The sequence below is a fragment of the Anas acuta genome, chromosome Z (assembly GCF_963932015.1).
Source record: "Anas acuta chromosome Z, bAnaAcu1.1, whole genome shotgun sequence".
NCBI lineage: Eukaryota > Metazoa > Chordata > Aves > Anseriformes > Anatidae > Anas > Anas acuta.
In genome coordinates this window covers 7,483,066-7,494,360 of record NC_089017.1, presented here as the reverse complement: position 1 = coordinate 7,494,360, position 11,295 = coordinate 7,483,066, and the positions used below count along the sequence as shown (strand labels likewise).

Genomic DNA, 11,295 nt, shown 5'->3' with positions numbered 1-11,295 from the left:
TAGGATGTTCCCATCTGAAAAATCTGACAGCTGAACTCAGCCATACTAATGCATGCATTCTACTGATACTCTTACACAAAGAAATATTTTGAATTACATGATACTATGAGTTCCAACATGATAATAAATTCAGTCAGAAGCTCTCTGTAGCCCTTCAAGTTTTAATTAAATCATTAATCATAACATAACTAAAAATAATTTTAAGTACTTTTGTTTGGGCATCTCTTCTGTTTCTTCATCCTCTTTAGTATCTATTCCATTTGCATCATCCAAAGATGCAGGAAATTTCCCTTCTTCTTCTTCCAGTTGCTGTCGTAACAGTGCTACCATCTCTCGATGTTTCTTTGATTTTTCATGGTTCTTCATGCTGTGAAGACCAGCAAATAGTTACTACAGGTAGCTGAGCAGATATTGTTGCATTTGCAAATAAATTAATAACTGGCCCATTATCCATCACTGCTAAGAATGGAAAATTACACCCTGACAATGTCTCTACTGGAAAGAAGACAACGACCATGATGTGAAGTTCGAGTCCTTAAAAGGCTTTTTTAAAAGTTAAAAAGCAACAATCCCCACCCTCAGCATGAAGAAATTCCCAACCATACACACACACTTACGCTTTCTCAGTTTTGAATGATTTGTCACAAGCAGGGCAGTAGAGATCATCAGCAAATTCACTTTCTTCAGCCTCGTCACTCAGTTTGTCTGAAGAAACAAATGGGGATTGGAGAGACAAAGTCAGAGGACCAATTTTTGAGTAAGTTACTCTTAAAACCCCAAGAAAGTCACAATACTGACATTCAGCTTCTTCAGTATTGCTGATGTGCAGAGAAATCAAGACCATGTCAGCAAATCATACATTAGCATAAATTAACAGCTGTAGTTTGATGTCTTCTCATGTTCCATGGAAAACATCTGAAAGCCAGCCTCTAACCTGGCACACCTCATTTGGAGGCACAGCACAGGACTTGCACCAGAGCTGTGAAGCTGTGGCTTGAGGTGCAGTGAGCCAATATTGACACAGCAACAACCCGCCACATCTCATACCACCACACCCCATACCTTCGATGCCTTCTTTTGTCTCCTGTTCTTCTAGTTCATCATCATCTGATCCATCTCCAAATTCCTTTTCATATTGTGCCTCCATCTCTTGCAGTTCCCTCTCCAGATCTGACATAGTTATCCAGCTCTGCTCTTTATACTGCTCAGCAAGCCTGTAAATAGAATAATACAGTAACTTCTACTTCACATTTATGAGCTGGGAAATACAGAAACTGTATTATTTAAAAGATAAGTTGCTCTTCTCCAGTATTTCAGGAGGGCCTGGAAATCTAAGCAAGTACTTGGTTATGTCAGTGGGCATACTGACACTGCAAGTAAGGAGGTATAAGCATAAGCAGATCCTGCTCGAATGTCAGGCAGGAAAAGTACTGCAGCATGGTAAATATCAAGCTCACAGCGGGAAAAGTCTTCTCGATCCTAAAAGAAGTACAGCTGCTTTTACCTGCTACACGATCCCATGTACATTACAGCAATGCAAAGCCCACTAGCACATTGCTACTTGACTCTGTGCTACGAAAGCGTGCTTGGTATACTACAATACAATTTTTTGAAAGGTTACACTTGAGACCAAGTCTCAAAAGAATTTTCAAGAGTTTTTGAAAGAGCAACTGCAGCTATCATTAGAATCTAACTCTACATGGCACCCACATGGATAGTTGTCCAGGTTTAAAATAAATAATTTGTTCCACATTTACATACTTGGCTTGTTTGAGTTTCTGCTGCCTCCGCAATTCCTCTGCTTTCCTAAGTTTTTCTGCATTCTGCTCTTCTACAAGTTTTCTATGAGCCTGTACTCTTTTATCCCTTTTACGAATAAAGGCTACCAGCTGACGGACCAGTTCATTCCTCTCTTTCCTTGCTTTATCTCTAGTTTTCTTGTTCTCTTTTTCCATAGCTCGTTTCTCCCAGCGGTTTGATGCTTGTCGTGTGTCATATTCTTCTTTCCATGCAAAGGTTTTCTGAGTACAGAAGCTCTGCCAGTATGCATAGAAAGGGTGGACTACCTGTTAAAATTAAAAAAGAACAAAGCACTTTATTAGGGAGGGGGCTAAGAACTCACCAAATAAATTAGGTCTTTTGTAGCAGTTTTGCATAGAGATTTCTATACAGGCCACTGTTTCTTCCCCAGAGTATAATATAAATAGATCACAGGAAGGTTTAGAGAAACCTGTAGTATCATCTTTAAAATTTCACAACACAGCAAGCTAACAACCTATCTATTAAACTATTCTAAACTCCAGTTTCTAGAATTATCCCCTTTTAGGAATGGACCATGCTAACGCTAGTGCCCAGTCACTTATCTTTGCTGTATTTTTCCTTTCAAATGGGAAAGCAAAACCAGAATCAGACATTCTGTACATAAGCAGACACGTGTATTGTGTAACAGCCACTGTATCACATTACACCAAAGGTCATCCGTACATTTCTATCAGTGGCCAACAACCAGCACAAAAAGACCGACAAAACATATGGCAAATACAAAATATTGTTTCTCCCCACTATATTCTCTCTGCTTCCAGAACAAGAGAGAAACTGTTTAATAGCCCTCAATTCATTTTTCTTTTGTGAATGTTTAATATTTATTTTCCTAATTTATGTAAATTTTTGGCAATATAGAGTAACACGGAGCTGTGATTTGTGCAGTTCAACGACGATTTATGTGAAGACGCACTTACTCCTATTTTGTTGTGTTATATAACTGCTGGTTAAAATGATGCCCTCCAGCTCTCACATTAGAAGAAACAGCAAATCATCTTTACTTATTCTCCTTTCTTCTACTACTCATGAGCAATAACTGAATTAGTAAGGTTGCATAACGATTTTTTGTTTTATTCTCCACATTCCTCTCCAAATAATTACTAACCTTCTGCATTCTGTACATTTGGGAAACAAAATATGTCTGATTTTTTTAAAAAATTACTTGTCCATTAAACTGACTTTTTACTACTTATCCCTGCTCACTACTGTTCTGTATTTTGGAGCACTTCACAGTATTAAGTCCTGTTCTTCAATTTAACAGTTTCACATCTCTTCTGCCAGTATTTCTTCTTCTCTTTATGTCACTGGTATTCATTGGGCTACAGTTATTATCTCCTCAACACTAATTTCTAACAGCTTATCTACATGTGAAAGTTCATGGCTGTGGCCTCTGGCAGATAAGTAGCTATGAAGTTTTTCTCTGCTGCCACTAAAATCCAGCTATATATATCTATGACATATATACATATTGGACATTTTGTCCAATAATCTAAGTGATGATAGACTATTAGCTCAAATTTGTGCTCTAGAAGGAGGAATCTTCTGTGTAGAAAGATGCAAGGCCATCAGCTGATGACAGGAACCACCTGTCCCTTCACCAGCTGTATGAGCTGTGAGATTTTCGTCCTCCTCTGCGGCTACCTGAAATACAAGTTGTAGTGGGTTTACGTGGCAAGGTTTTGGTAGCAGGGAGCCATAGAGGTGGTTTCTGTGAGAAAGATCTAGAAGCTGCCCCATGTTTGGGAAGGGCCCCATTGTTTTCCAGAGCTGAGCCAATAAGCGATGTTGTTTTGCGCCTCTGTGAGAGCAGATTTAAGACAGGGAAAAAAACGTTGTGCCAAACAGCAGCCGGGAGAGTGAGAGGAGTGAGGAACGGCCTTGCAGGTGCCAAGGTCAGTGTAGAAGGAGGGGGAGAGGTGCTCCAGGCGCCGAAGCAGAAGTCCCCTGCAGCCTGTGGTGAGGACCATGGTGAAGCAGGATGTCCCCCTGCAGCCCATGGAGTACCACGGTGGAGAAGGCTTCCACGCTGCAGCCCGTGGAGGAGACCACGGTGGAGCAGGTGGCCCTGCACTGATGGAGGCTGCCGCCTGTGGAAGACCCCTGCCGGAGCAGATTCCGGGCCGGACCTGTAGCCCGTGGAGAGGAGCCCACGCAGGAGCAGGTGACCTGGCAGGAGCTGCTGCCCGTGGGGGACCCAGGTTGGAGCAGTTTGCTCCTGAGGGATGGAGCCCGTGGTACGGACCCATATCTGGAGCAGTTCTGGAAGAGCTGCTGCCTGTGGGAAGCCCACGCCGGATCAGTTCATCAAGGACTGCATCCCGTCGGTGGGACCCCACAGCACTGGGGACGAGAGTGACCAAGAAGGAGCGGCGGAGAAGTGCTGTAGGCTGACCATAACCCCCATTCCCCCGTTCCCCTGCGCCGCTCGGGGGGAGGAGGTGGAAGAGGGTGGAGGGGGGGAAGGTGCTTTTGGTTTCTTTCCTTTGTTTCTCACTTCTCTAGCTTGTTAGTAATGAGCAATAAATCTTACTATCTCTCTTCTTATGCTGAGTCTGTTTTGCTACAATTTGCTACTAATTTGTTACAATTATTGCGTGATTTTCTCATCCTTATCTCAATCCTTGAGTCCTTTTCACATATTTTCTCCCCCTTCCTTTTGAGAAGGGGGAGTGAGAGAGCAGCTGTGGTGGAGCTCGGCTGCCCACTCGAGCGGAACCACGACACAAGTCCACCTAAGTCCTCACTCCAGAAGACTACAAACCAGCTCTTGCTGAACTCTCAGGTGGATTTTGCTTTGCTTACTACATATAATTGGAGCTGATTACTTCTGTTTCTGCATCTAACTGACCTAAAATTATTCTCTTCTCATGAAGTCTTGTTAAGTCACAGACATAAGAATATCTTCCCTGACTGCCTCGTGTTTTTTTGAGTCACCTCTCAAACTTTCTGGGAGTTAACTCTGTAGGCTGAATCAGAGAACACTCACACCAAAGATTTTAAAGCCTCTGTACAGTTTTTGTAGCTCCCTTCTAAATCTCTTTTCCCACCATACTCCCACTGAGCAGAAATTTGGCTGCAGCAATTCTTCTGACTGTCTCTTTGAATATAAGCAAAGAAGGATTAATAAGTTTCCCATTTAAATAAGTTTACCTTCCATTAAATAATTCCAAAAATCACTAGATCCCATTAAAAAAAAAAAAAAAAGGCAAGCATTCAGCTTCCTGAACAGAGTGAACAAGGTACATGTATAATGATGCTGCTTCTAGAACTACAGCCATTTTGGCAGTTACTAGTTGATAGCATTAAAAACAATTTTTGGTCTATAATCATATTTATTCCATGGTTTCAACACAAGGAGCTCCCAAATGATGTTTCAAGCTTTTTCTAGCAACAGATAGATTTCAACAATTTCATAGACACTAAATATGCTCTCCCAAGGAAATATTTCAATTTTTAAGCCATCCTGTAATGTTACCTCAAATTCAAACACCCATTCTGGCACTTTTTAGTCTGATTTGTAACAGTGTTTCTAACTCTAGCCCAGTTTTGTAATGTCAGAGTTTCTCTTTTTTAAGGTATGTATCATTTTATATTTCATAAATAATTCAGCACACAGTACAATGCTACTAAAAGTGACAGAGAGAAGTAGCAAATTAGGAGGAATATTTGTGAGTACAAGGAAAACAAATATTACTTTTACTATTTCAACGCAGAAGAACTAGCAACCTTTAAAAAACAGAAGTCTGACAGAATACAACAAATGCTTGGTAAACCAGATGGGAAGAACTCAAGTGTCCTCTACGCATTATTTTCTCCAGATAAGGTAGGAATGCAATATTCTGCAAGTTGAATCCTACTACAGAATAATTGTAGATGACAGGAATATCATAGCTGGAGCTCGCACGTCAGGTCAACCAAATATCTCATTTCCTACAGGCTATGTGATGCAGTGAATGAGTCTTAGTTTTCCTAAATAAGGCACAATACTATATGCTAGTAAGAAGTAATACATTTCTCTATTTCTCTATCTCTTGCTATAATGTATATTTATTTGTATTGTATATTGCAATAGAATACTGGTGAACTACTCTCATCAAGATGTAAAGAGAAAATCCTTTTTTTTTTTTTTTAAAGCCTTGTTTCAAGCTTAACATTGCACTTAATTTTCATTGGCATAATTGATGGTTAGCCCTGTGAAATGTTTGTTTGCCAACCTACCACTACCACTAAAAGCCTGACTACTAATACAGTCCAACAGGAAATGACACTTTTGATTCATCTAAGTATTATGAATCATATTGCAAGCACTTCCTTTATAGTAATGATCTAAGAGACAGTAGATATTTGTTTTTAGTATTCACCTCAGAGATCAGGAGCCTTTCCTTTGATTTCAGTGTGGCACAAAGTAATTACAACTGTGTTACTTTTAGTTTAGTTTAACAGTTGTTCTTACCGTATCATAGTCACTTTGGGAATATCCAAATGTAGGGAATTCTTCAATATCTTCCTGGGTCATATACTCCATCTCTTCTCTTACAATCTGTTCAAAAACTCGTCGATAGACTGTAAAGAATCCCTGAAATTAAAAAAAAAAAAGTCTATGATTCATTCTACGTTACTCAATAATAAATGCACAGATGTTCAACTACATTAAGTAGCATATTTCAGAAAAAATTACAATTCAGAGAAAATTACAGTTTGCAAGAGCAACTTGCAATCAAGTAAAGGCTTTGTAAGCATTTTCTCAGCAAGACCCTTCTGTTTAACAACGCTCCCATCGTCTCATTCCTCAGCGTCTGTCTCTCTCAAACTTCAAACACCTGTATTAAACTTTGAACAAACAAACAAACGAAAAAGCTACATCATGCAGGAGATGTTGATAAGTTTCTAGGTACACAGGACCAAGCTTTGAGGAAGTTCCAAATACAAAATTTGCTAAGAATGTATCCCAATTGTATCTTTATTTTTTTAAATTAAGCTGTTGCTAACTCACTCCTACTGTAGTAATGCAAAGACATAAGGACTTTCTCTGAAAGGAGTTATTCTAATCACCTAGAGCTTTTTAAATTATGATTATCTTAAAATCCAACAGGGAATTCAATTATTGGAAGAACACTTCACCTAAGCACTGTTATCATATTGTCTTTCCTTAGCTTGAAGCATTCTAGCTTGTTAAAGACATTACTGAACAAACTGATGCTATTGCAAAGGAATAGAATGCCTCACTATACAGTGCATGTAAATAACATAGACAAACCCTGTAGTTGTACAGTTCAGTTAGGAATCCTGACTAAGTAATTTTTAATCAGCAGGAATCAAAGCTTGCCTAGATAACCAGTGTGGATTTATACAAACACTTGTTATACCACCTGTGCTCAATAACTCCATGCATAGCTTTTCAACACTAAGCAAATGCTGACATTTTTCTTGAAAATTAAATTGATTCATTGAAGATGAACTAATTCATCACCTTTTCGTCATCTCCGTATCCAGAGTAACAGCTGACAGTGAAGTAGTGCAGCAGATCCAGACTATCATCTTGATAGTCTCCATCAACTCCTCCTTTCAGCAGGGCCTCCCTGTGGTTATCATACCTAACAAAAATTCATAGCATCAGTAACATAAGGAAACAGATCCCAGTACGAGACAGGTAACAGCACAATCTCTCGATCAGTAACCCTTATCTTTATGGAAAACTTCAGCTTCCCAGGCACACACTGGGAATATCATACTGACAGGACAAGCAAGCCTGGGAAACTCCTACAGCATGCTGAAGATTAACTTTTTGTCACACGCACCGAGTGAGCCAGCCAGGATGGGTGCTCTCCTCGATCTGTTGTTTGAGAGTAGGGAAGGCCTTCAGGGAGAGGTGATGGCAGGTGTCTTGGCCATAGTGACCATGATGAAATAACGGAGTCATTTTTTGTGTGGGGAGAAAAAAGGTCAGTGGAGTTACCAACCTAGACCTGAGAGAGCAAACTTTAAACTTCTCAGGCAGCTAGCTAGCAGCATCCCCTGGGAATCAACTCTAGAGGGTTTAGGGTGAATGAGAGCTGGTCACTGTTCAAGAACCACCTTTTAATAGTCCATCAGCAGAAGTCCCACTGTGCCACAAGTCAAGCAAGTGGAGAAGAAGCCTGGACTGGCTGAACAGGGAGCTCCTCCCGGGATAAAGGCAGGTGGAGAAAATTTATGACCTCTGGAAGCCAGGTCAGGCTTCACAAGCAGATGAGAAAGCTGCGGTTTGCAAGCATGGGAAGAAAACAAGAACAGCCAAAGCCCACCTTGAGTTGACACTGGTCACTGTGGTGTCAGACAACAAAAAGGCTTTTTCAGTTATGTCAACAGCAAGAGGAGGTCTAAGGAAAACACTAATACTTGGCAAAGGTGGTGACCTAAGGAGGAGAAAAAGGCAGAGCCCTTTAAGGCCTTTTTTGCCTCAGTTTTTAAGAGTAATGACAAATCTCAGGCTGCCTGATCCTCTGAATTAGAGGACCATGACTATGGGAGCATTGGCTTTCCATATGAGGTCACCAAAATTGAAACAGCTCTACCATCAAAACATTCATAAGTCCATGGGGCCTGACAGGATTCACCTGGAGTGCTGAAAGAGTTAGAGATGTTACAGCTGGACCCTTCTCAACAATTTACCAGAGGTTGTGGGAGTCTGGGAAGATCCCTGCTGGCTGGAAGCTAGCCGATACTCTACTTTTCTGCAAAAAAAGCTTGAGAGAGAACCCAGAAAACTGCTGACCTTAGATTAACCTAAAACCCTTAAAGAGTTACGGAGAAGGCTGTCCTGGATGCTACTAAAAGTCAGTTAACGAACAAAGAAATCATCAGGCATAGTCAAACACGGGTTCAGGAAGGTGAAGTCCGTCCTTAGTACTTTGATCTCCTTCTGTGATAAGGTCACCCACTTGGTGGACAAAGGAAAGGTGGAAGACTTATCTTTTTGGATTTTAGGAGGCATTTGATGCTGTCCCTCACAGCATCATTCTAGACAAATTGTCCAACTGTGACATGAACAGGTTCACACTATGCTGGGTGCTCACTGGCAGAGCTCAGAGGGTTGTGTAGTGCGTGGGGCTGTGTCTGGGTGGTGGCTGGTCACTAGCAGTGCTCTCCAGGGCTGAATTCTAGGGCCAGTCCTGTTCCACGTATTTATCAATGATCTGCATGCAGGAGTGAAACACATCCAGCAGGTTTGTCATTGATAGTAAACTGGGAGGTGCTGCTGAAAGCCTGGAAGGATGAGAGGCCTTGCAGAGGGGTCTAGATACCTTAAAATATTGGGTGATCATCAACAACATGAAGTTCAACAAAGGAAAATGATGAATGCTGCACCTGGGACAGGGCAATGGGACACAGCTACAACCTGGGAGATAAGTGACTGGGGAGCAGGCCAGCAGGATGGGATCTGGGGGTGCTGGTCCACAGCAGGCTCAATGTGAACCAGCAGTGTGCCCTGGCAGCCAAGAGGGCACTTTTTTCTCTCTTCTTAGAGAGAAAAAACCCTGGGTCCTACCTCTTGATATACCTCTTAAATATCTCTTGACCTTTAGTTTACCTACTACGACTTTACCTGCAATAACCATAGTAACAATTTCCCAACAGAAACCTAGCACTAGCATTTGAGCAAGCTGTTTCAGTGAGCTTTCAGAAACGAGGAGAACACCTAAACCACCCAAAAATTGCTCACACACACACAAAAAACCACCATAAATTAGCATATTTCAAGTGAAAAACACTACTTTAAGAAAGGACAAACTTAGTACCTATGTGTTCTTGACTGCATAAGATAGATAGACAGATGCTTCAGCCCATTTGAAAAATGTTACGCGGAGCATTTAACTTAGCAACCTCTTAAAAAGAGATGCGTGTGCATATCTCAAGTTAGGGCTGTTATAGTGAGCAGAGGGATTGTCGTGGTTTAACCCGGCCGGCAGCTAAACACCACGCAGCCGTTCGCTCACCCTCCCCCTCCCTCTCTGGGATGGGGGAGAGAAATGGAAAGTGAAGCCTGTGAGTTGAGATAAAGACAGTTTAATAAGACAGGAAAATAGTAATAATAATAGTAATACAATGGTGATAATAGTACTACTACTAATAATGTGTACAAACAAGTGATGCACAATGCAATTGCTCACCACCCACTGACCGATGCCCAGCCTAACCCCGAGCAGCCGGCCCCCTCCCCCAGCTAGCCACCCCTATATATTGTTTAGCATGACCCCAGATGGTATGGAATACCCCTTGGGCTAGTTTGGGTCACCTGTCCTGGGTCTGTCCCCTCCCAGCTCTTACTGCACCCCCAGCCTGCCTGTTGGCAGGACAGAGCAAGACGCTGAGATGTCCTTGGCTTAGTATAAGCACTGCTCTGCAACAATTAAAGCATCGGGGTGTTATCAGCACTCTGCTCATCCTAAGCCAAAACACAGCATTCCACCAGCTACTAGGAAGAAAATTCTGTTCTAGCTGAAAGCAGGACAGGGATACCTAAGTTAACATGCGAACTGCTTCCCACCCTAGGAGGACGAAACTGAGGCCAGCACAAACACAACCCCAGGGAACCTCCCCAGTGCCCAGTCCTACACCACCTCGCAAAATACAGCGAGAAAGGTGTGGGTCTGCAGCTACGCCTCCTCAGGAAGCTTCAGGCCTCTCAACTACTGGTTTGCTGGAGCAAAGCACCACGAAGGCTGACTCCAGCTGCTACACAGGCCCCACTCTCACCACCAGCAAGGCCAGGAGGTGAACTCAAAGAAGAGGGGGGAAAAAACGCACACGGGGGGGGGAGGGGAAAACGCACATTTTGCAGCCTACCAGCAGGTAAATACGACTCACCACGCTCTCTCCTGAGGGTCACTGAGCACATCATACGCCGCCTGGATTAACTTGAACTGTTCTGCGGCTTCCTCGGCGTTCTCTAGGTTCTTATCTGTGAAGTAATTTATTGAGTTTTACACAGAGCCTAGCAGCAGCCCCCATCACAAGCGCTGAAGGAACCCGGGCCGAGTGCAGGGCGCCACAGGTGCGGTGCCCACCTCCCCCGTGCCGCCACCCGGCTCCGGAGCCACCTCAGAGGCTTCCCCGGAGCCTCCCCTCCCCTCCCTTTGCCCCTTCTCGCCCCACCGCACACCCCACACGGCCGGGGAGGTCGAGGCCGGGACCGGGGCCGCTTGGCATGGGGCCTGCGGCCGGGCCGGGCCTCGCCTGAGGCCGGCGTCCGTACCCGGGTGCCAGCGGAGCGCCAGCCGCCGGTACGCCCGCTTCAGCTCCTCCTCGGCGGCGTCGCGCCGGACACCCAGCACCTCGTAGTGGCACCGCATGGCGGAGGGGACGCGGGGCGGGCAGGGGACGGCTGCGGGGAGCGCCGGCCGGCCGGCAGAACGGGCGGAGCAGGAGGAGGAGGAGCCGGTGGAGCCATAAGGAGCCCGAGCAGCGAGGAGGAGGAGCCCCGCAGAGCTCCTC

General features: G+C 43.7%; 1 protein-coding gene across 2 annotated transcripts in view; it reads right to left on the bottom strand.

Moving 5' to 3' along the window:
• DNAJC21 (DnaJ heat shock protein family (Hsp40) member C21) overlaps positions 1-11,295 on the bottom strand; it is a 16,142-nt gene extending 4,847 nt beyond the window's left edge. For both annotated transcript variants that reach the window (XM_068666628.1, XM_068666629.1), the window contains exons 1-8: positions 11,057-11,295; positions 10,669-10,762; positions 7,292-7,415; positions 6,275-6,397; positions 1,762-2,066; positions 1,063-1,214; positions 618-705; positions 209-367 (exon numbers count right to left, since the gene is read on the bottom strand). In XM_068666628.1, coding sequence (XP_068522729.1) covers positions 209-367; positions 618-705; positions 1,063-1,214; positions 1,762-2,066; positions 6,275-6,397; positions 7,292-7,415; positions 10,669-10,762; positions 11,057-11,153 — 1,142 coding nt within the window. In that variant the 5' untranslated portion in view covers positions 11,154-11,295. The remainder of the gene's footprint in view (positions 1-208; positions 368-617; positions 706-1,062; positions 1,215-1,761; positions 2,067-6,274; positions 6,398-7,291; positions 7,416-10,668; positions 10,763-11,056) is intronic.